Here is a 25668-nt window from a genome sequence, read left to right as displayed (position 1 = left end):
GCATCCGAGGAGCAGGTAAATCGACGATTTCGGGCAAAAGCCTGTCCATTCCTGATGAAGGGCTTTTGCCCGAAACATCAATTTTCCTGCTCCTCGGATGCTGCCTGACCTGCTGTGCTTTTCCAGCACCACTCTGACCTAAAAATTGAAGGGTGATAAAGGCTACTGGGGGGTGAAGGACAAATTGGCATGGAGTAGGCATGAAGTGCATTTAGAGCCAGGGGATGGTTGTGGGGTGTGTATTATCATGGAGGGTATGAGGCACAATAGAGGTCATGTCAGGAGTGAGGGATTAAATGGCTATTGCTTTAAAAATATGAGGTGTTTAAATTTGATAGCCAAAAATTAGATTGGTCAACCCTATGAAAACAGTACCTTGTAAAATGATTTTAGTGCTCAGTCAATGTTAATTGCCCTGTCAATTGGCTGGACATCTCGGCAAATAGACTAATTTCATGAGTTACAATCACCATTAGAGCTGGTCGCTACCCCTTAAGGCTACCCCAGATCTCTTAAACAAGAGATGTATTGTAGCTGGAACAAGTACATGTAGGAACTGTATCTGACCTGTGAAACATTTAATAATTACATAACGTTGGAAGAAGCAGGGTCCAAGATATTCAGAATCTGTGTTGGACACTTTGGTAAAGGAGTTGGAAATGAGGAACAATGTCCTGAATCTGCATGGGGCCTGGAGACCCCCCCAATCATGCATTCAGAATTGAGTTGGAGTAGATAGTCCTAAGACCATGGGAACAGAATAGGGCTATATAGCCCATTACGTTTGCTCTGATATTCGATCATGGTTGATATGTTTCTCAATCCCATTCTCCTGCCTACACCCTGTAACCTTTGATCCCCTTACTAATCAAAACCTATCTATCTCGGTCTTAAATATATTCAATGATTTGGCCTCCACAGCTTTCTGCGGCAATGAGTTCCACAGATTCACCAGCTTCTAGATGAAGAAATTCCTCCTTGTCTCAGTTCCAAAGGGTTGAGCTCTGAGGCTGTGCTCTTGGGTCCTATCGCTCCTACTAGTGGAAACATCTTCTCCATGTTCACCCTATCCAGGTCTCTTAGTATTCTGTAAATTTCATTCAAATCCCACCTCTGCATATTTCTAAACTCCATTGAGTACAGATTGGGAGTCCTTAATCACCTCATAGAGTAATAGAGTCACAGAAGTGTAGAGCACAGAAACAGACCCTTCGGTCCAACTTGTCCATGCTGACCAGATAGCCCAATCCAACCTAGTCCCGCCTGCCAGCACCTGGCCCATATCCATCTAAACCCTTCCTATTTATATACCCATCCAGATGCCTTTTAAATGTTGCAATTGTACTAGCCTCCACCACTTCCTCTGGCAGCTCATTCCATACACATACCACCCTCTGCATGAAAAGTTGCCCCTTAGGTCTCTTTGATATCTTTCCCCTCTCACCCTAAATCTTTCCCTTCCCATCCCAGGGAAAAGACTTTGTCTGTTCACCCTATCCATGCCCCTCATGATTTTATAAATCTCTACAAGGTCACCCCTCAACATCCGACACTCCAGGGAAAACAGCCCCAGCCTATTCAACTTCTCCCTATAGCTCAAATTCTCCCACCCTGGCAACAACCTTGTAAATCTTTTCTGAACCCTTTCAAGTTTCACAACATATTTCCGATAGGAAGGAGACCAGAATTGCACGCAATATCCAACAGTGGCCTAACCAATGTCCTGTACAGCTGCAACATGACCTCCCAACTCCTGTACTCAATACTCTGACCACGAAAGGAAAGCATACCAAACACCTTCTTCACTATCCTATCTGCCTGCAACTCCACTTTCAAGGAGCTATGAACCTGCACTCCAAGGTTTTTTGTTTAGCAACACTCCCTGGGACCTTACCATTAAGTGTATAAGTCCTGCTAAGATTTGCTTTCCCAAAATTCAGCACCTCGCATTTATCTGAATTAAACTCCATCCTGAGGATTATTCTTGTAAATCTCCTTTAGACCCCCTCAAATGGCAAAACCTCATTCCTTGGATACTGGGCCCAAAACCACTTTCAATCTTTGAGAAGATTTGTAGCTCAGGTTGATGAGAAGTATGTAAGTTAGCTTGCTGAGTTGGAAGACTTGTTTTCAGACATTTTGTTTCCATACTAGGTAACATCATCAGTGAGAGTTTCCGGTGAAGCGCTGGTGGTATATCCTGCCTTTCTATTTATAGGTTTTGGTTTCTTAAGGTGAGTGATGCTAGTATGGTGACAAAATGTCTGAAAAACAAAGCCTCCAGCTCAGTGAGCTATCTTACATACTGCTCACAATATTCTAAATTTGGTTTGACCAGAGCCTTATAGAGTCTCAGCAGTACATTTCTCCTCTTGTATTGTAGCCCTCTTAAAATGAGTGCTAACATTGCATTTGCCTTCCTCACTGCTAACTAAACCTGCAAGTTAGCCTTAACAGAATCCTGAACTAGGAAGCATGTCCTTTTGAGCTTCAGATTTCCAAAACCTTTCCTGTTTAAAAAATAATCTACGCCTCTTACCGAACTGCATGTTTCCCATGTTATATTCCAGCTGCCAGTTCTTTGCCCACTTTCCGAGCCCATTCTCCATGTCCTTCTGCAGCCTCCCTCTTTCTTCAACGCTACCTGTCTCTCCATCCATTTTTGTGTCATCTGCAAATTGAGCAACAATGTCCTCAGTTCCTTCATCCAGACTGATAATGCATAACATGAATAATTGTGGTCCCAACTTGAATTCCTAAGGAACTCCATTAGTTAATGACTGCCATCCTGAAAGGAAGCCTAGATCCCCACCTTCTCTCTTCTACCAGTCAACCAATTTTCTATCCATGTCAGTAGCTTGCTCCTAACACCATGGACTCTTTATTGAGCAGCCTCCTATGCAGTACCTTATCAAAGGTCTTTTGGAAATCCAAATAGATCATGTCCAATGGCTCTCCTTTGTCTAACTTGCTGTTACCTCCTCAAAGAATTCTAACAGATTTGTCAGGCATGACGTCCCCTTGACAAGCCAGGTAAGGTTAACCAGCCAATAGTTTCCTGTCTTTTGCCTCCCTCCCTTCTTAAACAGGGAAGCTACAATAACCATTTCCCAGTCTTCTGGAATCCTCCATGACTCCAGTGATTTCTACAAGGTCACCACCAATCTCTGTGTAATCTCCTCAGCTATGTTCTTCAAATCCCTGGGATGAAGTCCGTCTGGTCCAGGTGATTTATCAACCTTTAGATCCTTCAGCTTCCCCAGAACCTTCTCCTTTGTGAAGGTCGTTACACTCACCTCTGCCTCTGACTATCTTGAAGTTCTGTTATTCAACTGGTGTTTTCCACCATGAATACTATTGTAAAGTACCTGTTCAATTCCTCTACCATTTCTTTGTTTCCCATTTCTACTTCATGAAAGTCAATGACGTGAGTCAAGTCCCAAGGAACTGACTGTAGTATAGTAAGATATTTGTTGACCTCACATAAATGATCAATGTCATTGAATGGATCTTCAAATGCCATATCCAACCAATTGCAACACTAGCCTCAAGCACTCATCAAATCCCTTACAAGGAATCTATTATTGGGAACTCAGACCTAACATTTTTAAGTTCACTATATCCTGCATATTTACTACCATTGCAAACCTTTGTGTATGCTGTCAGCTATTTAATTATGACAGTCATATTATCCAAACTGATTGGACAATATCCACTGACAAACTTCACACTTGCTTGCAAGATAATATGTACTCAACTGGAGGAACCATGAACTAAATGAAGGCGGACAGATATGCCTGAACTTCCTGAACCCCATGGATGAGATGCTTTTGGTCATTATAGAGATGTCCAATGCTATGGTTGTGGCCAGTAGATTTGCTGGAATAATTCAGGGTGATGGTATCCACATATCAAATTATCCTTCTTACATCGCAAGTACTCCTCATCCCACACTCTATTTTACAAGCTGAAGATGGTATAACCATGCACCTCTTTCTCCCACTGCACCACAAAGTTACATTTTTACCTTTCTCCTTTTAGATCGTTAATAATTGTAACCTGGCTAGGCCATGGCAAAACAGCAAGTAGACAGGAAAGCATAAAGGTGAAGCTTTCACATGATCAAACACAGGACACTATTCTGGATTAGTGGTGCTGGAAGAGCACAGCAATTCAGGCAGCATCCAAGGAGCTTCGAAATTGACGTTTCGGGCAAAAGCCCTTCATCAGGAATAAAGCCCGAAACGTCGATTTCGAAGCTCCTTGGATGCTGCCTGAACTGCTGTGCTCTTCCAGCACCACTAATCCAGAATCTGGTTTCCAGCATCTGCAGTCATTGTTTTTACCTCACAGAACACTATTGCCCTGCAGTCAGGGTAGAAGTGAGGATGGCATAGATGCCAACTCATCAAAGGGCAAGGTCACACACAATCTCTGCTACACAGAATTCAGGTAAACACTTTGAGAGCTTAGCTGACAGAAGAAAGCTGTTGGATATGCACAACAAAGTGCAATATGCATTGGGAAGTCTATCCAAAGACCTGCAGTCAATGTCAAGAAGCACAGAGAAATCTAGCACCAACTTGGTGCTTGCAGAGCTTGGAGCCCTTCCTTTCCAGAGTGAAAGTGATGGCCAATCCATTCAGCAGAACTTGTGCACCCATTGGGGAGCTGATATATCAGTTTCCATGAAATCGCAAGTTGCTTCCATCAGTAGTTAGAGTGCTGCAGTGGAAGTTGAGACTGCGGTCATGCAAGTCAAGATTGTAATCCACAATCGTGATGACAACAATGTCCAAAGGAATTTTCAGAAGGTCACAGTAGTCCACTAATCTGTTTTGTAACAGATAACTAGGATATACTGAGATAGCAAAGCATGTGAGTGACAATAGCGCCAGGAAACATAACCTGCTATCTTCTCTCAGGAAGAGTGTACATTATTCTTCCTACCCCTGCTAATTCATTACTGCTCTTGCCATTGCCTGTCAATGCAACAGATTAACAAGTTGCAGCAGATGGAAGATTTCAATGACAACTTCCTTCGTGAAGCACAGATGTCAAGCTGTTGTTCACTGAGCTTCATGTAGGACAATTGCTGACAAACCACAAGCGGATGAGGTCCTCTGCCGAGAACCCTCTTCCTCTTTGTCCTGTAGCTTTTCATTCATTGTGTGGTGTCTGTACACTTTCCAAGTTATATTATATTGCAATGGCATTAGCAGTTATGACTGGGAGTGACTGGATTGTGCAGAAGCTGTGAAGCCAAAAAAACTGCTTGATTACCCACAACCTGATGGCTGGTAGACTACAACCTCACGCCTGGCAAACAATCCTAGAAAGAGCTAAATACTTGTAGAGTCAACAACCAAAAGAAATCAGTCAGCAACTGTTTTGTAAGCAGCTGATGATATATTTTAAAATAGTGGTGGTGCGTGCCCTTCCTTCATGTTCTCATTCAGTGTATTTAAGAGCAGGTGTTACCTGAAGTATAACCTTCCACAATGGCACTGCTGGCATCAGTGTTTCATGCTGAATAATGTCATAATCTGCTTTTCTGCACATTTCCCTAATATGACATTTCCCTAATACACCTAAAAAATGTGCATACCTGCGCCTGCACATAGAATGGAATTTCGGACCTCAAATAGCACTCATGTCTCCCAAACTACAAGCACTACCAATCTGAATTTTGAACTATGTCTGTCTTAGCCAGGCATGTAAAACAAACATGTATAGACTGTCAGCAGGTCTGGCAGCACATGAAGAAGGATCACTAGATTCGAAACATTCGTTCTGCTTTCTCTCCACAGGTGTTGCCAGACCTGCTGAGTTTATCCAGAAATTTTTATTTTTGTTTCTGATTTCCAGCATCCACAGTCCTTTGTTTTATTTTCCAGAGATAGTCACAAAATTCAAAAGACATTTTTTAAATCTGCAAAGAAAATAAATAGTTAAACTGCCCAAATTATTTTTTCCAAACTGTTTATAAAAATGCTTCTGCTCACAGAGAACAGCTTGTTTCATTTTTGCTTAACATCATTACCAAATATTTGGACTAATTACTTTAATAATTGCCCTCCTTTTCTCATACTGTACACGCATATGAACGTACGAATTCACTAGTTAAAAGTTGTGCCCCAAGTCAAACATCTCATACTTAAATGTTTTTTTCTTTCAACACATTCTTTGAGGATTTTACAGATGTAATTAATATGCTATGCCACAAGTGGAAAGGAGGGTTGGGGCTTGTACAACATTCACTGAAGGATATGAATACACACTTAATTTGTGAAACATAGTCAGCACCTACTTAAAGCAAAATGTGAGCAAAATATAAACATACAGTTAATTACTTTCAACAGTGTCCCTAAAGAGTTATAACTTGTGTCTTCAGTTTTAGATTTTTTTTTGTTGTCAATGTAGATGAAACACACTATTCTATGCATCCTGACTATTGGTTAAACTTTGTCCTATTTTTCTCATTCAAAATCAGGTAATCTGATGGCTTTTTCTCTTAATACTGAAAATCTAGTGTGGATTTAAATAACATCAATGGGAAAATCTAGGTCAGAGTGTCAGCAAGTTGTTCGACTGTGGATTTGATTCACAGTTGGGTCCCATTCATTCCTCACTCAATATCCTAAAGCATGTTCTTTCTTGCAGCAATTATTGGTTAGTAATGAGAAGTAGAAACCCAGTGTGGGCTTTTTTGTACCTCCTTCTCTACCAGGGGACAGTTAAAGTTAATCGCAGCGTTTCTTTCACCAATTGGATGGGATCAGTTATTTAGTTTATACCAAAGATCAAATGATTGCATTTACCAAAAAGAAAGGCATGAATTAATGTTTCTCAGAAATGATTCGAAATGGGTTACATACAATGAACTACGTTGAATGTAGCTACAGGTGAACAGGCAAAAATGATCACCATGTTGCAAACAATTAGATTACCTAAAAAGTAATGAGTTGAATGGTCAGTTAATTTGATTTTAAGGATCCTTTTGATGGAGGAATGTTGGCTGGGAAACTAGGAGAAACTGCTATTAATCTAGAAATCAAGCAAATTGATGCTCAATATCAGTTGAATCACAGAAATCAACAGACAGAACCAAAGTTCTAAAGTCTGTATGAAGGGCAGAAACTTCAATATTGCAGAACACTCTCAATACCGCATTGCAACATTTGTTAGGAATATGTATTTAAGGTCTAGTGTGAGCCTGAACACTTTGGGGAAGATTTTAACTTTTGAGTGGCTGACCAACAGAGATCCTGGTCAGCTGCTCAAAAACTGCAGGCAGATGGTCAAACCATTTCAAGAATCACATCTCATTACTCATGGCACTGGAGAGTGCCAAACAAGCATGTGCTGCTGCATTTTGCTCCAAGCTGATGTAATATCAAACAGCCTAAATGTTGACCAATCTAGCATGCCAGCAGAGCGCCCATGATGCTCACCCAGTCCATTAGACCATTACTGTTGCATCAGGTCATTGTAGAATCCTGACTTGTATAGATTAATGAGACATCCACCAGATTCCATGGAGTAAGTTGAAACCCCCAGTAAACATGCAACCAAGAAAGCTTAAGGCAATGTCCATCACCTCCATTTTAGCTTAGTTACTGAGCTGTTTCCGGTGAGCAGGGGGACGCAAAATATGCTCCTCTGACTCACTCTTACTCAGTATGAACTGTGCTGCTATATGCCAGCTTGCCTGAATTGGCAGTCACCATTAGAAAATCTAAGGACAGATTGAAGGTGAAAGGAGGCCATCAAGTAGCAGACAGAGGGGACTGTGATGAGAATAAAGCATGACTAAAATTATTTAGCTTTAAAGAAACCTATGAGCAAGGGACAGAAGTAGAAGACAGAAGTAATTTGAGGAAGAATTCCAAAGAGTGAATGGAAAGAAGGTAAATGAAAAGAAGAGTGGGTAGTCAATCTCAAAGAGGAAATTACTGTATCAAGGTGAATTGCTACATTGGAGTGAACTGTCATTTCCTAAAGCAGCACCATCTAGTGTACAGGTTGAACAATTCCATACCTTTAAAGCACAACAGCAAGTTGTACTTATATAGTGCCTTTAATGGATTAAAATAGCCTAAGGCACTTCACAGGTGCATTATAAAATGAAAGTAATGTAAGGTATACCACCGAAAGCTTGGTTGAAAAGATACGTTTTAAAGACCATGAATACATGAAACAGAGGGACAAGGTGGAATATTTTAGGAAGGTAAGTCCAAAACTTTGAGTGATAAAGCATGGCCACTGTTTTGGTCAAATTAAATTCAGGGATTCTCAAAAACAAAACAGGATCAGAAAGCACAGATATCGAAGGGTTGTGAAACTCTTCGAGATTACAGAATTAAGGATTTGAGAGGCCAGGGAAAAATATGGCTGATAAATAGAAGTCAATCTGTTAGATTTAAATCCATGGTTGTGGTCATAGTTGTTTCAATCTGTATTCTATTTTTCAAAACCTCGAAGACAAATCAAAATAAGTACTGATAAAAGTAGATATTGCACCATGGTGGTGTGTTACTTGGAATATTATGCTAGTGTGAAGGACCTATGTATAGTTTGTGTGATTTCAGAATGACTACAAACACTCGAGCCTCATTCACTTGTATGGGATATTTTGTGGCATTGTTTTGGGACAAAGTCTGCTATATTGATAGTTTATTAACTTTATGATTGATGCTGTTCTTTGTCAACATTCTTTGGAAATATCTCAAGCTCATAACTCAATTGCTATTGATCTACTGAGGAAGAAAGGATAACATTTGATTGAAAAATGTATCAAGTTTACTCTTGGCGGGTAGCCTTTTTGAACATATACAAGTGTGTATTCTTAAAGTACACCTTTTCAAAAAAAATCCATCCTAACAGGCAAGTATCTGCCCTAACTTTAATGATTTTGTTCACTTGGATTACTCCCATTTGTCAGTTTGCAGCATATAAAAAAAACCATTTTTAAAAGGAGCATTGTAATACATGATTTTTAATTTGTGTTTCAGATTTTATTCCTTTTTTATTGTCATCATTCACCTCTACATTCAAAGTACTTCCAAGTCTTTCAGAAGTAACTAGCCATTTGGATACAGAACTGGCTCAAAGGTAGAAGACAGGGTGGTGGTGAAGGATTATTTTTCAGACTGGAGGCCTGTGAGCTGAGCACAAGGATCAGTGCTGGGTCCACTACTTTAATCATTTATATAAGTGATTTGGAAGTGAGCATAAGAGATATAGTTAGTAAGTTTGCAGATGACACCAAAATTGGAGGTGTAATGGACAGCAAAGAAGGTTACCTCAGATTACAACGGGATCTTGATCAGATGGGCCAATGGGCTGAGGAGTGGCAGATAGAGTTTAATTTAGATAAATGTGAGGTTCTGCATTTTGGGAAAGCAAATCTTAGCAGGATTTATATGCTTAATGGTAAGGTCCTGGGGAGTGTTGCTGAACAAAGAGACCTTGGAATGCAGGTTCATAGCTCCTTGAAAGTGGATCGCAGGTAGATAGGATAGTGAAAAAGGAGTTTCGTATGCTTTCTTTTATTGGTCAGAGTATGGAGTGCAGGAGTTGGGAGGTCATGTTGCAGATGTACAGGACATTGATTTGGCCACTTTTGGAATATTGTGTGCAATTCTGGTCTCCTTCCTGTCAAAAAGATGTTGTGAAATTTGAAAGGGTTCAGGAAAGATTTCGAAGGATGTTGCCAGGGTTGGAGAATTTGAGCTATAGGGAGAGGCTGAATAGGTTAGGGCTGTTTTCCCTGGAGCGTTAGAGACTGAGCAGTGACTTTATAGAGGTCTCTAAAGTCGTGAGGGGCGTGGATAGGATAAATAGACAAGGTCTATTCCCTGGGGTGGGGGAATCCAGAACTAGAGGGCATAGGTTTAGGGTGAGAGAGGAAAGACATAAAAGAGACCTAAGGGGCAATCGTTTCATGTCGAGGATGGTACTTATATGGAATGACCTGCCAGAGGAAGTGGTGGAGGCTAGTACAATTGCAACATTTAAAAGGCATCTGGATGGGTATATGATTAGGAAGGGTTTAGAGGGATGTGGGCCAGGTGCTGGCAGGTGAGACTAGATTGGGCTGGGATATCTGGTCGGCATGGACAAGTTGGACTGAAAGGTGTGCTTCCGTGCTGTACATCTCTATGACTCTATGGAGAGATTTGTATTTATATTTTGTCATATTTCTTAAAAAGGACTATAGCCTCACAAAAGTAATAGAAGTACTTAATGAGCATTGAAACTAAAATAATTCAGCATCATTTTTCAATCTAGATTAGTAACTCAGAGTGGCTGAAGATTTAAGTCACAATTTATTACTGTGATCATGAGTTAGAGTTATCAATTACAAATGAACTTCAACTTAAGTGCAATCCTATAAGTACAGTCAGCTTTTTGGCTTCCATATCAGGTCAGTTGATTCCTACTGGAGATATTATGGTTGCAGTGTTCCATGGTGTTGTACTGTAATCAAATATTTCTGGACCCAAATACATTGTTACATGTTAGAAAGTTGTCTATTTGCAATATGAAATCCCAGGATTGCTCTTCTAACATTTTTGCAATTTAGCAGAAGTCTTTACCTAATGTTGATGCCACTGATATCTCACATAAAATGCTGTTTTCTGTGACTTTACAATGATTATAGTCACATTTTGGTTTTCCCTATGGTGACATGATGAAGAGTTAAATATAATTTAAATATAAAAATAATCCAAAAATCTTCTTACTGCCACTGAATTAGATTAGATTAGATTACTTACAGTGTGGAAACAGGCCCTTCGGCCCAACAAGTCCACACCGCCCCGCCGAAGCGTAACCCACCCATACCCCTACATCTACATTTACCCCTTACCTAACACTATGGGCAATTTAGCATGGCCAATTCACCTGTACAAACTACCTGGTACATCCTGTTTCCTCTTCTAGTATTCTAAATTTTGAACACATTTCCTTGCATCTGGGTTTTGTCCATTTTAGCTCATTTGAACATCGCTCTGGCCCTCGATATTTCTAATGTTACCCATCACATTGGTCTGACATCAAGGCTGAATTTTACCAGAAAACAACTAAGTGTCATTTTTGTTGCGTTTCATGTTGGGTTTCCTCCTGAAAGTTCGAGTGAGGTTTCTCATGCTGTTGTCCAAACCTCTCCTCTTTGACTAGTTACCACACCCTTGTGACCCCCTGCTCATATGATGCTGGTACAATTCTTCCACTTGGAGTAAGTGGAAGTATTCGCCACTGCCAGGATATCCCTGGTACTGACCCTTACTTAAAAAGGCTGTTCTGTACCTGGTCAAGTACACTCAGTCCAGGGCTACCCTGCATGATTTCATTAACTTGCCCTGGACACTCACTGAATCTCTGATACTGCACTGACCTCCCACCAAGGCTCATGCTCCACCACATTCAACATAGCACATAGTTTCTACCTTCAGTTGCTCTCACTCACGCAATCCCCCTACCCAAGTAGCCCTCCATGGCATCTGTGCCTTCTACTCACTCACTCAGGACACTCAACACCTTTCCCCACTGACACTAACATCTGTGCCAATCACTTTCAGTAGACCCAAGTGTTGGATTTTCATCTAGCAGTAGGAATTTCTGGCAATGTTCAGCCTTGATGTCAGACAAATGTTATGAGTTGGAATTGTTTCTCTATCTAATAATTATTTTTCTTAGTCCATTGGAAACCGTCACTAAGATTTTCACAGAGATACCCCTTAATTGGCATGGAGGCAGTAAGTTCCCAGTCCAGTTGAGGTCAAAAGACAGGCTTCAGAGGAATACCAAGTTGCAGGTGAAAGAAAGGACACTTTAATATATGGAGGTGCCTTCTCACTGCATTTTTAAAAAATTTGTAAACAAAGAAAACAGATTCAGTAGCCAGGCCTCTACCAAAGAGTGGGGTGAGGGGTAGGCATCATGGGGAAAGTCTCTACAAGTACATCCACACCCAAGCAGGCATGAAGGGCATTTGGCCTATTTGGAGTGGTGAACACCTCATTGTGACAGCAGCAACCCTTTGGATCCAGCGACCCTTCCTCAGAATCCAGAATTGTTGACTCTGTTTTCTCTCCACCAGATGCTGCTAGACCTGCTAGTTCTCCCGTAATTTCTGTTTGTGTTTCAGATTCCCACCAATCACAGTTCTTTGTTTTTCTTGTCTCTGACATTCTGGAAAGCATCCATTTCCCACTAACTCTACTTTTGAACACATTGAGACATGCTTTATATTAAAGATGACATGACATAGACCTGAAGCATTGAGCTGAATTTTACTGTGAGCTTTGTCACCCTGACTTTGGGCTGATAGATGAAATTCTAGCCTCCACTTCCTGGCAGCAGGATTGGCTCACTGATTTTACTGCAGGACCACTATCTAATTAAAGATAGTCTCCAGGCTCCTGATAATGCAGGCTCAAAGGGCTGAGAGCTCTGAAGTCTCAATAGCACCAGCAAGAGTGGTGAACCATGCTGAGGTAATTCAGGGCCACAAAATGAAGGCATTATCATAGAGTTAATACATAGAATGGTCAAAGGGTGAGGTCTCAGAGATTGCAGGAAATTCTCTCTGCCCGGATCACTGTGATCCACAGGGACTGCTTTTGATACCAGAGCCCTCTGTTTGCAGCATGGAGCCACATTCTCCAATATCTCTTTTGATTACAGCAGAAAGGCTGCCTCCATGAAGCTGGCAGCGTCCCAGGCAGTAGTGGGGTCGTACCGTTTACCCTTCTGTGAAACAAAGATGACTGGATGATCGTGTAACAATTTTAAAAAGGGTAAATATGAATAGGCTGTTTAGACTGCTTGGTCAATCAGTAACAAATGCAGAGACTATCATTTCAAACTGAATTGAATATGAATAATAAATTTTTTGTGGAAAGGACATGAATCGGAATCAGAGTAGGTGGAGATGTATTTCATGGCAGTGATTAGAGTCATAGAGATATACAACACAGAATACACCCTTCAGTCCAACTCATCTATGCCAACTAGATATCCTAACATAATGTAGACTCATTTGCCAGCATTTGGCCCATATCCCTCTCAAGACTTCCTACCCATATACCCATCCAGATGCCTCACACCATTATGATTCCACAGGAAAAAGGATTGCACATTGGTGGTCAGAAGTATTGAGCATTTCTGGGCATTTCTAGCATCAACATGTTTGCATATCCACTCCAGCAATGATTGGTATAAATCTCAAGCAAAACATGTCTGATCAGATGAACTAAATGAAAATTAGAGTGTAGCCTTTAAGACAACAGTTTTGTCTAAATACCTTGCTTTGGTACCAGGTAGGGAACAGTGTTCATGTGACTCAGATAACTTCACTGCATGGCTCATAATTATTTTTCTCACACTTTTCAAAAATGTCTACAGCAGGATCCTCTGCAGTCAGCAGTTAAATAAGGCAATATGACATAATAGCCAACTACAGAACACTCACCCAGATTTCAACCTCAGATCTCCTGGGGCAAGTTGAACGTATTTATTTCTGAACTAGCCAATTGTCTGGAACCTAATTCACACCATCTGATAGGATATGACTCTCATAGAATTACACTGGAGTGCCACAAGAAATTCAGTAATCTCATCACAGTGGGCCCATTCTGGATGCCAGCACACTATTCACCTTATTAAAGATATACTTGTACAACTAGCCATTCACAAGGCACTCTGGAGGCCTTACAGGGTCACCTTGGAATGGGAATCATAGATGTCATTATGGATTAATGGTATTGAAAGCCACCAAAATGATTGCACAAAAGCTTCCAAAATCATGTACACAGTTACAAATATAGAGGAAGCTTCCACAACATGGGACAAGAGTGCAAGCATTACCTCACAAATGGCCATAACAATTCTGCATCAAATCAATCCACATTCTTCTGTATCACAAGCAAGGTTGGAGATACAAAATTTTATTATAGCCCAAAACACAGATGTATCTCATGTGTCTATAAGAGACTATGGGGTCATTAGAATCATAGAAACCCACAGTGCATAACAAGGTCACTCAGCCCATTGAGTCTTCACTGTTCCTCCCAGGCGCACCACATCTCTATAACCCCACATTTACCATTTCTAATCCACCTAGCCTACATATTCTTTGGCACTAAGAGGTAATTTTAGCATGGCCAATCCATCAAACCTGCATATCTCTGGACTCTGGGAGGAGAAAGAAGCACCCAGTACAGACCATGCACATAAGGGAGAGAATGTGCAAACTCCACACAGTCACCCAAGGTTAGAATCAAACCTGGGTCCCTGGTGCTGTCAGGCAGCAGTGCTAACCATTATGCCATCATGCACAGTGTTATATGATAGAGTATAGGACAGCGAGATTAGCTTTGTATTACTCCTGTAAAGAATTAATATTGGCATAATGGGCCAGATTGCTTTGTTCTACACTGACATTTTTATGATAAGTTCAAAAGTAGGACCTGCATGTAAAGTTCTGAAGCAAGAAGATAGTATTTTGTGTATGCATGTAAACTGACCAGATTTTTATTTATTTTGTGAATGTAGGTCTCTGAAGCCGAGTGATTTTCTGAGTTCAAGATGATTAGTCCATCGCTTAATCAGCAGAGGGGATACTCCCCAGTAATAGCATTGTTTGCATTTTCCACAATCACCTCTCTTTTGTATTCATTCACGTGGACAATACTGGCTGGACAAGCCTTTATTGCCCTTCCCTAATTATAGCTGAGACGGTGGCAATGAACTACCTAAGGACCTGATGAATTTCTGCAGCATCACGTTTTGATGGTACACGCTGCTGCTACTGAGCTTAAATGGTGAAGGGAGTGAACATCTGTTGGTATGGTGTCAATCAGTCAAATCAGTTGCTTTGTCCTGGATTGTATCAAGTGTTGTTGCAGCCACACTTATCCAGGCAAGTGGAGAGCTTTCCATCATAAAGATTTATGCCTTTTAGATGGTGGACAGGCCTAGGGAGTCAGGAGAATTACTCTCTGCAAGATTCCAAGTTTTGACCTGGTCTTGTAGCCACAGTACTTAGATGATTAGTCCAGTTCAGTTCCTAATCAATTGTAAACCCCAAGATGATGGTAGTTGGGTTAGATTGTCTTTTATTGGAGATGGTCGTTGCCTGCAAGTATGAGGCATAAATGTTACTTGCCACTTGTCAGCCCAAAACTGGATATTGTTCAGGTCATGATGCACCTAACATGGAGTTGTTGTGAATATTGTTGAACAATGTGCAGTCATTAGTGAATATCATACTTCTGACCTTATAAATAGATTGTTGATGAAGCAGCTGAAGAAATAGGGCCAAGGATTTAAGGGGAGTCTGCTGAGGATGTTGTTGGGACTGGGGGTGGGGGGTCCGGTCTGAGTTATAAGGAGAGGCTTATAGGCTGGATAGACTGGAACATTTTTCATTGGAGCGTAGGATGTTGAGGAGCAACCTTACAGAGGTTTACAAAATCATGAGGGGCATTGATAAAGTGAATAGCAAAGGTCTTTTCCCGAGGGTTGGGGAATTCAAAACTAGGGGACATATTTTTAAGAGAGCAGAAAGATTTAAACGGGATATGAGAGACAACTTGTTCACACAGAGGGTGGTTCGTATGTGGAATGAACTGCCAGAGGAATTGGTATATGCAGGTATAGTTACAACATTTAAAAGACATTTGGATTAATACACGAATAGGAAAGGTTTAGAGGGACATGGGCCAGATGCAGGCAAGTGGGACTAGTTTAGTTTAGGAAACCTGTTTCAGCATGGACGAGTTGAACCAAAGCGTCTGTTTCAATTCTGTATGAGTCTATGGTGGAGGCTGGCTGCACACTTTCTGAACCTGTTTAATTAGGATCATTTGCCATAAGAGTTCAAAGTCTGCCATTTGATAAATGTTGTTTCTCACAAGGAACCTATTAGTGATATTTATTGTCTTCCATTCCTGGTTCTGGTGAGTGTTTGCTGGTAGGTCTTGTTCAGGAAGGTTGCTGGACATGAGTACTGAGATAGAAGCTGGGCAGTCGGTGGGATGAGCAGGTCATCTTAGAGTGATAAGTGAAACACAGCACAAAGTGTTTCAAAGTGTTGTCAGTTGGTGAATGTGTGGGATAGTGATGTTATGAACACAGGAAGCTGGGGGAAGGGATTTGTCAGCAAGGGGATGTTTCATCAAAGGCTCCAATTATAAAGTATGTTGTTGCATTCAATTGGGAGTTTGTATTCAAAGATGGATGCATGATAGTCTTTGCCAGAAAGTTGTATGCTGCTGCACAGTATGTTGGGGAGGGTGCTGAGATCTGGAGTTTTTGGCAACATCATTACACATAGCCCCACCAAGTTTTGTTGGAACAGATGACAGGATAATACAGAAAGAGAACAATAAGTTATTACTCCTCAAAAAATGAATAAAGCATCCTTTTCAGTTCTGGAAGCTTTCCAATGAAGCCTTTTATTTCAGTTCAAAGTTGGTTGCATTTTACCTGCAGTACTTGATAGGCCAAATTAAATTATACACAATCGCTAAGTTTTGAACACAATATATGAAACTCCCTTGAAAATCACAAATGTATCAATAACAATCTGCTTTCACACCTTGAATATATAACTGATTTTACATTCTTTGACATAACAATTATCAACTTGAATCATTTTCTTTTGGTTACAAATTTTCTGGAGCTTCTGTAGAATAAATGAGTTCTGCAGATGTTCACGACGCACAGGATGTCAGAGTCATTGAAGTCATCCAGACTAAACATTCTCATGAGCCAGGGACCTGCATTAACTAAACAAAGCTGCCGGTTTGTTCTATGAGAGGATGATCATCCAGTCAAACTTTGCCCAGACAGGGAAGACAGGGTGTGCTATTTTTGGTCTCATATCCTTGAAGGTTCCAGAATTTGGATGTTCAATGTAGTACATGGTGTCAAATAACTTTATACATATGATATTGCTTACATAGGAACATATTGATTCTGCCAGCTTGCTGAAACAACACTTGTGTTACATGATGGCCAAATATGCAGAGCTGTGATTTAAAGCAATATTAAGCTTAAATTTAGACCAGACAATATTGACAGTTCATTCTTTAAAAAAAACTATTGTGTTGTTTTGATTGGCTTGAGTCAACCTCTACCTTAACTTCCTGACAGAACTTCCACTTCAAAAGGAATCATTGCAGCAGAATTTTAATTCGTGTTTAAAAAAAAGTCAACAGAGTGTGCGCACCTCTTCATGCCACTGGAGCAAAATACAAACTTTAGTTCTATGCTGTTGTAAGATGGTCTTCAACTGGCAGCTCTTGCACAGCAGGAATCTGTTCCTGCATTGTTTTCAGGTTCATGTTCACCTCACAGGTAATCAAAACCTGACTTTGAATTTTAATTAAAAAACTGGTTCAACATACACAAGTCATTCAGAGAGGTTGATTAGTTTTAAACAACATTTCAAATAAGTTTATATAACTTAGATGTACACTTTCCAAAACAAGCTCCCTATTCTGAGCTTCATCACAGCAAGTGCTTATCAGGACGGAAGAAATGTTTCATTTTTGGCCTTAAAGCCTCCCTGAAAAACATAATGTCTTTGTCTATTTCTGGCAATCTCTAGCCCAAAGCTAGCCAAATTGGCGAAGAAGCATCTGTGAAGATGCCGCCATTTGGAACATATCTGACATGTCTATGTGAAGATCACGTGCAAACACATGAGTATCTCACCTTCAAACATCACCTATCCCACCTATGGGAGGGTGTGCTGATCCAATTAGTTATCTCAGGAAATGCAATACGGAAGTGGAAGAAAGCCATCTTCAATCCTAAAGGAGTTCCTAAGACCTTGATAAAGTTGTCTCAAAGACACCTTGATTTTCAGCTTAAAAACCCGCGTGTGTCCAATGTCTCTTCATGACTCACTTGATATTTGTGAAGCCCTTGTGAAGCAGTGGTAGTAACCTACCTCTGGGTAAGGAGTCCTGGGTTCAAGTCCTTGCTCTAGAGTTGCATAATAACATCCTTGAGTAGGTTGATTAGAAAATATCGGTACTTGATTCTTGTGATCAGCTTTATGATAATTCTCTGCACTACCTGAAGTTCTTTATTCATTTTCTGCTGAGCAGACCTGACACAATATTAGAAGTTAAAAACAATGACTGCAGATGCTGGAAACCAGATTCTGGATTAGTGGTGCTGGAAGAGCACAGCAGTTCAGGCAGCATCCAAGTAGCTTTGAAATCGACGTTTCGGGCAAAAGCCCTTCATCAGGAATCTGGATGAAGGGCTTTTGCCCAAAACGTCGATTTTGAAGCTACTTGGATGCTGCCTGAACTGCTGTGCTCTTCCAGCACCACTAACCGACAATATTAGAAGTGAAATCAGACTAAAACAGTAAGCCTGGATTTTGAAATCAAAGAAATATACTAAGAAGAATTTAGCAATCCCCATTGATTTCACCATCTGAGATGTAAATCGAACCTGATGTGAAGGATATCTCCAGGCAACAGTGATATCAGGAAAAGCAATGAATCACACTGGAAAATTCTCACAGACAGAAAACCAGGAAATAGTTCCTGGATTATTCTTCACATTTTACAAATTCTTTCAGACAGCAAAATAAAAATTGGCACACAATATTAGAAGTTGGTAGACCAGAAACAAACTCAAAAAGAAATTTCAAAACTACAGAATTATAATAATGGATAAGTTTGACTTTGCACTAATGTAATTTAGTTTTCCAGTGCCAAAGAAGATTTTCAGCAACATTATGACCGAATACACCATTCAAATTCTATTATAGCTCAATAATAAAGTGCAACATTTTTGAGGAATTTTAACAAACTACAGTTCAGTGACTTCTGAAGATTGTGAAGCAAATCACTAACAACTTCTGCACTTCCACATATATTTGCATATGCACAGTCAGTATCAGTGTAACATTGGGAGGCTGTTAGTAAAATTAAGTTGATTAAATAAATAAATCTTAGTAAGTAAATAAATAAATAAAACAAGGTTATAAAGGATAGCCATGCAGTTGCTGTGCCTGATAATCAGAATGTGGGAAATTGTAGACAACATCAAGTTCCTGCTCAACCACACTGTACAGCTTCTATATTTACCTCTTGATGAACTTTGCCTCATCAGCTAGCAGCACCAAACTCATTAGTACTGTCTTGCCTTGCAGATTAAATCAAAACACAAAACAAGGAAGCTTGTCATGGTTGTCAACAGATTTCAGTCTTCAAGGGATATAAACTTCAGTCAGGAGATCCTGGCACTATAAGTCATGGGTAGACCCCAGTGCTGGTCCAGGGACCTGGAAACAGTCGATCACTCAGTCAGCCAGTTACTCGGGTGGTCAGAATCAGAAAGTTCACCACATAACAAGGAAGGAGCCAAATGTTGGGCAGCCCTCAACCTGTCTGGCCATTTTATTCCCTAGTTTGTGCAGTTTTCCACCTGGAATGAGAGAGAAATAGGTAGGTATTAAGGAAGACTAAAATGAGTGACACAGCTGTTATTTTTGTCGCAAGTGGGGAAGTATCCCAAGCAAATGAGTAGACAGCACAGAGGGCGGGCAAGATTGGTGGACCCATGGTTGGGTTGTGAGAATGATTGAAGGATGATGTTGCAGGCAATTGTGAGATGTTAAAGCAGAAACCATAGTGGGAAGTGGGTGCAGGAGCAGAGATAGAGTGAAGAAATGGAACATTGTTTGATGAGATATCAAAGAGATGATGGTGATATTTATAGTGGTACAGTCTGATATAACCGGGCATTCCTCCAGATGGCTGCAACTGCTTTAACCTGGTGGAAATTTCAGACCAAGCTGTCATGGTCTGACTGTAGCTTCCACTGCCAGTCCTTCAAGAAGAGAAAGCTCCATGTCTGGTCTACCCCATCCAACAGGGCCTCCAAGTTCCTGCCGACAGAGAAGGGGCATATTTCTCAACCTGCCACGTCTGGGGAAAATGTCAAGAAGCATGCACAGTATCTCTAGACTGGCCGTTTTTGATCGTTGATTTAGGAACAGCACATGGTAAGATGGAGCTAGAATTGGTTATAAGGGACACCACATGGGATGGGATAGGTAGTTAATGACGTGAGTTTAGTAAGATACGGCAAGAGAAGCATGCAACAGGAATCCCTCTAAACAAAACCTGACACAGCATGGACTTAGGCAAAGGAAATTCAGCCCAGTATGCTTGTGATAAAGGGGGAGCAATAATCATGATTGACTTTAATCTACATATAAAGGAGAAAAATCCGAGTGGTAGTAGTAGTCTGGATGAGGGTTCATAGAATGCTTTTGACATAATTTTTTAAAGCAGCACATTTTGCAACCAACCAAACAGCAGGATATGCAAGACTTGGTTCTGTGTAATATAACAGGATTAATTAATTACCTGAGAGTTAAGGCACCCTGTAGATAATAGAAACCACAAAATGAATTTTACATCCAGTTTGAAAGGAAGAAGACTCAGTAAGACTGGTATTTTAAATCTAAATAAAAGACAAACTTGTTGGCATGAAAGCAGAGTTAAATGAACTGGCATGCTAGACAACAGGACATAGCAATGGAGACAATGGCAGACATTCAAGGAGATATTTCAGAATACTAAGATGTATATTCCTACTGTAAAGGAAATGTCTAATGGGAGGTTAACTGAAGTATATTTATGGATAAACATCAAACTTGCACAAATATATTTTTTGTGTAAAGATGGATGGCAGATCAGATGATTGGTCAGAATATAAGGAACTGCAGGAATGATTAAAAGATTAGTCAGGAGGAAGAAATTACAATGTTATAGGAAACTAGTTAGGAACGTAAAAATGATAGCAAGAGGTTCAACAGGTATTTAAAAGAAAACATGCAAGTAAAGAGAGCGTGGGTCTTCCAGAGAGTGAGATTGAGGAGTTAATTGCAAACAATGAGAAAGTTATGGATGAAATGAACAAATATTTTGCTTCTGTCTTCATTGTAGAGGATACAAAAAAAAATTCTAATTACTGTTGCAAATCGAGTAGTGGAAAGATGAGAGGAAGTTAATGAAATTACAATCATTAGTTAAGTGGTACTCAGCAAACTTATGGAGCTGCGGCTGACAAGTCGAAAGGTGCAGATGGACTTTACACCAGGATCTAAAGAGAAATTGCTAATGAGATCATAAATGTGTTGGTGTTCGGTTTTCAAAACTTCCTCAATTCAGGAAAAATTCCAATGGACTGGAAAATAATAATTATAACCCCATTGTTAAATAAAGAAGAAGACAGAAAACACAAAACCATAGGTGAATTAGCTTGTTGACCAACTTGTGGCAGGAGTTAGAATCTAGAATCAATCATTATAGAGATTCAACATAATTTCGCCAGAGTGAAATTCTGCTGAACCAATTTAATGAAGTTCTTTGAAAGGGTAGCATGATCGGTAGATAAAGGGAGCCCTTATATGTACTGTGCTTGGATTTCTAGAAGACATCGGATAAGGTATCACATCAAAGGTTATTGTGGAAAATAGGGGTAACGGCATGGATAGAAGTTCAGCTGGCTTGCTGAAAACAGAGAGCATATATAATGAATCTTTTGTCTGATTAACATGCAGGTTCACTTGGCAGTTGGAAGGCAAATGCACCGTTGGCATTAATTTCAAGAAGATAAGAGCAGGGATGGACTGCTGAGATTGTGTAAGACTCTGCAGTGAGCAGTTTTTGGGCCCTGTATCTAAGGAAGGATGTGTTGCCATTGGAGAGGGTCCAGAGGATGTTTACAAAAATGACCTGAGGGATGAAGGGCTTGTCATATGAGGAATAATTGAGGACACTGGCTCTGTACTCAATGGACTTTAGAAAGATGAGAGCGGGACTGATTGAAACTGACAGAATACTGAGAGCACTGAACAGATTGGTTGTGGAGAAGATGTTTTCACTAGTAGGAGAGCCTAGTACTCGAGAGCAAAGCCTCAGAGTGAAGGGACAACACTTATGGAATGAGAGGGGGAGGAATTTCTTCAACCAGAAGAAAGTGATGTGGCTAATCTGTGTAATTCATTGTCGCAAAAGGCTGTGAAGGCCAAGTTATTGAGTGTATTTAAGACAGAGCTAGAGAGGTTCTTGATTAGTAATGGGATCAAAGGTTTTGGGGAGAGGCAAGAGAATGGGGTTGAGAAACTAATCAGCTATGATTGAATGTCAGTACAGACTTGATGGCCCAAATGGACTAATTCTGCTCCTGTACCTTATGATCCATATGATGATACGTGAAATCTAGCAGATATCTGTGCTGGGATCACAGCATTTTAAAACCTACATCAATGACTTAGATGACAGGAAGAAAGTCATGGTGGCAAAATTCACAAATGTCAAAATAGTTGATTCAGAGGAGGGCTATTAGATTGCCTTGTGGGTAGGTTAGATCAGCTGGGGCTGGTTCTAATGGAGTTTAGAAGAGTGAATGCTAAGTTGATGTGCTAGGTTCCTGAATGGTCTTGATAAAATGGATGTGGAAAGAATATTTCCTCTTGTGGGTTGGGGAAGAACTATCGGGCATTGTTGTAAAATTAGGAGTCAACCTTTCAGGACAGAGATGAGATGAAATGTTTTTCTCTCAGGAATTCTATGTCTTAGGTGGCAATGGAGGCAAGTTCATTGAACATCTAGAGGTGGATAGATTCTTGTTAGGCAGGGAAAATCAAGGATTATTGGGGTAGATAGGAACATGGAATTCGAAACTCAAATACATCAGCCATAATCTTATTGAATTGCAGAGCAAGCTTGAAGGACCTGTAACTAAGTTATTATCGCACAAATGATCCTCAAGGTTATTTCTGATAATTGATTCCAGCATTTTACTGGAAGTGGAATTGAGTCAAATGGATCCGTTGTTGCTTATTTGCTTTACCAGCTTATTTAGTGTCAATCATTTTCCATTTTCTCTAGATGATCTTAAGAAGGTTGGTGGAATAACTTTTTTTTATCACTGGGATTCCAATTACAATAAATGTACTAGTTATCAGCTACCTTCTGCACTGCAAGAGGTGGAAATGCACTCCAACATTTAACAATCTAATAACTGTCAAACAATAGACAGTATCTAGGTGTCACTTAGGTATATAGCCAAATTCTGCAGTGGATACGATTAGAGTGAAGTAGGACGACTGTTTGTATGTGCGTGTGGATACACTGCTCTTTTCACCATTATGGTGTAATTTACTGAAAATCTTGCTTTAAACATACAGTTTTCAAGAGCTGTGATAGCAGCCCTGTCAAACACTGAGGGCAATTATGACCATTAGTTTCACATCATGCCAGTGGCTAGGCCTCTATTACTGACTGCCTGATAGCCAGCAGAAGTGTGAGAGCTATAATCTACACCCACTTTCAGTCAATCATGTTAAAAAAAAACCAGCTGAATTGCAAAACTTAAGGCTGGTGCCATCAAATGCAAAAGAATGACTAGGAATACTAAGTTCTGCAGTCAAACATTAACCCTCTGTTTACAGACATTTTCTTTGGTCAAGCAGTTTGTTTTTCTCAAATATTATTTTTCAACAAATATCTTGCAAGGTTATTCCAAAACATAAAAGAATTAAAGATAAAATCACAAGGGGTACAGATAAGGTAAATAGCAACGGTCCTTCCCCTAGGGTGAGGGAGTTCAGAACTTGGGGGTATTATTCTGAAGGTGAAAGGAGAAAGATTTAAGAAGGACATGAGGAGCAACTTCTTTTTTATACATCGAGTGATTAATATGTGGAATGAACTGCCAGAGGAAATGGTGAATGCAGGTACTGTTATAACATTTAAAAGACATTTGTGTAAGTACATGAATAGGAAAGGTTTGGAGGGATATGGACCAAAAGTAGGCAAGCAGGACTAGTTTGATTTGGGAACATCTTTGGTGTGGACTGTTTCCATGCTGTATGACTCAATGACTCTATAACTGTATGCAATATTTTTTTAAAGAAAACTAAAAATGAATAATATAATCTTTTTGTTTTTCCAAAAGATGTTTAATTAAATCAATGTATAGATGAAGATTTTCAGTAATTATTTTCTTGTTTTTGTTCAGTTATAAAAGAGCTTTCTTTTATAACTAACAAGGAAAAATACAATCCTACACAACCAGAGTAAATGCATTATTGTTCAACAATACAGCAGTTTGTCACTATTTGTCAAATACTGAAATCAAAACTGAAGTGCAATTACTAAATAACAATGTGTCATTTCAAATTCAGTCTTGCCTTTAGATAAAACTTGCCTGCAGCGATTTCCATTATTCCAGAAATAACGTACTGAAGCTATACAATTTAATTTCAAAACTCATCAAAAAAAAGTTGTATAAAATTTGGACTTTCTTTTCCAGAATGAGTTCTTTCTTTTTGCATTGGTATCCTCACAAAATATTTTAAGAAACGAAGTATCTTATCTTGATACGTGCTAAGAGAAATATTTTCCTCTGCCAGGAAAAGCCAAGTCTTTAAAATAAGGACAGTTCATTTTTCTTATGTTGCCTGCATCTTCTACTATGGACTCAAATTGCATATGCCAAATCAACAGATATCTCTCCACTCTCTCTTCTGAGTCCTCTTTTCAAGGCTTAAGGGACAAACAAAAAGAAAAACAGAGGGACACTGAAGCCAGTTTGAAGTAACTTGGAAATCTTGAATCTTGGAGCTGGATTTTCCTTGTGGGCTTCTGAAGGCTATCAAAGCATAATGTGGGTGAGAGGCCGATACTGTATGGGTAACTGTATTGTGATTTTCTCTATAGCTGGGCAGGATTGGGGAGAGATTAGAGTGGTGCTGGAAAAGCAAAGCAGGTCAGGCAGCATCCGAGGACCAGGAAAATTGACATTTCGGGCAAAAGCCCTTCATCAGGAATGAGGCTAGGAACCTCCAGGGTGGAGAAATAAATGGGAGGGGGTAGGGCTGGGGAGAAGGTAGATAAGAGTGCAATAGATGGATGGGGATGAAGGTGATAGGTCTGAGAGGAGGGTGGAGTGGATAGGTGGGAAGGAGGATTGGCAGGTAGGACAGGTCATGAGGATGGTGCTGAGATGGCAGGTTGGAACTGGGGTAAGGTGGGGGGAGGGGAAATGAGGAAACTGGTGAAGTCCACATTGATGCCCTGGGGTTGAAGTGTTCCGAGGTGGAAGATGAGGCGTTCTTCTTCTAGGCATCGGGTGGTGAGGGAGTGGTGGTGGAGGAGGCCCAGGACCTACATGTCCTCAGCAGAGTAGGAGGGGGATTTGAAATGTTCGGCCACGGGGCGGTGGGGTTGATTGGTGCCGGTGTCCTGGAGATGTTCCCTAAAGTGCTAAATCTTGACTCTAATCTCCAGCATCTGCAATCCTTACTTTCACCTAGTTGATTTTAACCTTACCGTGAATCCTCTTGCCAGGACTGGGGAGATCTGATCATTGAATTAAAGACAGTGAGTGGGCTCTTGAAACTGGATGACCAATCAAACAAAGGCCATTCAGCTTGAAAGTGGAATGATAGAGAGGGAGAGTGCATTTCAAGATAGAAACACCCTCTCAACACCCTCTGGAAATGTAAACTAAAAATCAGCTTTTGCAACCAGGCTACCACTGCAAAACGGGAGAGTCCCTCAAAAGATTGGCCTGTGGCTACTGGAGCATGGACAGGTGGGGAGGATGTCT

General features: G+C 40.4%; 1 protein-coding gene across 6 annotated transcripts in view; it reads right to left on the bottom strand.

Moving 5' to 3' along the window:
• Positions 1–25668, bottom strand: part of rnf220a (ring finger protein 220a) — a 516853-nt gene that overhangs the window by 457868 nt on the left and 33317 nt on the right. For 3 of the 6 annotated variants that reach the window (XM_072574407.1, XM_072574406.1, XM_072574409.1), the window contains exon 3: positions 2540–2671. The exons of the other annotated variants lie outside the window; for them this stretch is intronic. In XM_072574407.1, the coding sequence (XP_072430508.1) occupies positions 2540–2671 (132 nt within the window). The remainder of the gene's footprint in view (positions 1–2539; positions 2672–25668) is intronic. 6 annotated transcript variants of the gene reach the window in all.

The sequence above is a fragment of the Chiloscyllium punctatum genome, chromosome 7 (assembly GCF_047496795.1).
Source record: "Chiloscyllium punctatum isolate Juve2018m chromosome 7, sChiPun1.3, whole genome shotgun sequence".
NCBI lineage: Eukaryota > Metazoa > Chordata > Chondrichthyes > Orectolobiformes > Hemiscylliidae > Chiloscyllium > Chiloscyllium punctatum.
The sequence above is the reverse complement of the archived record's forward strand: the minus strand, read 5'-3'. Positions and strand labels throughout refer to the sequence as shown.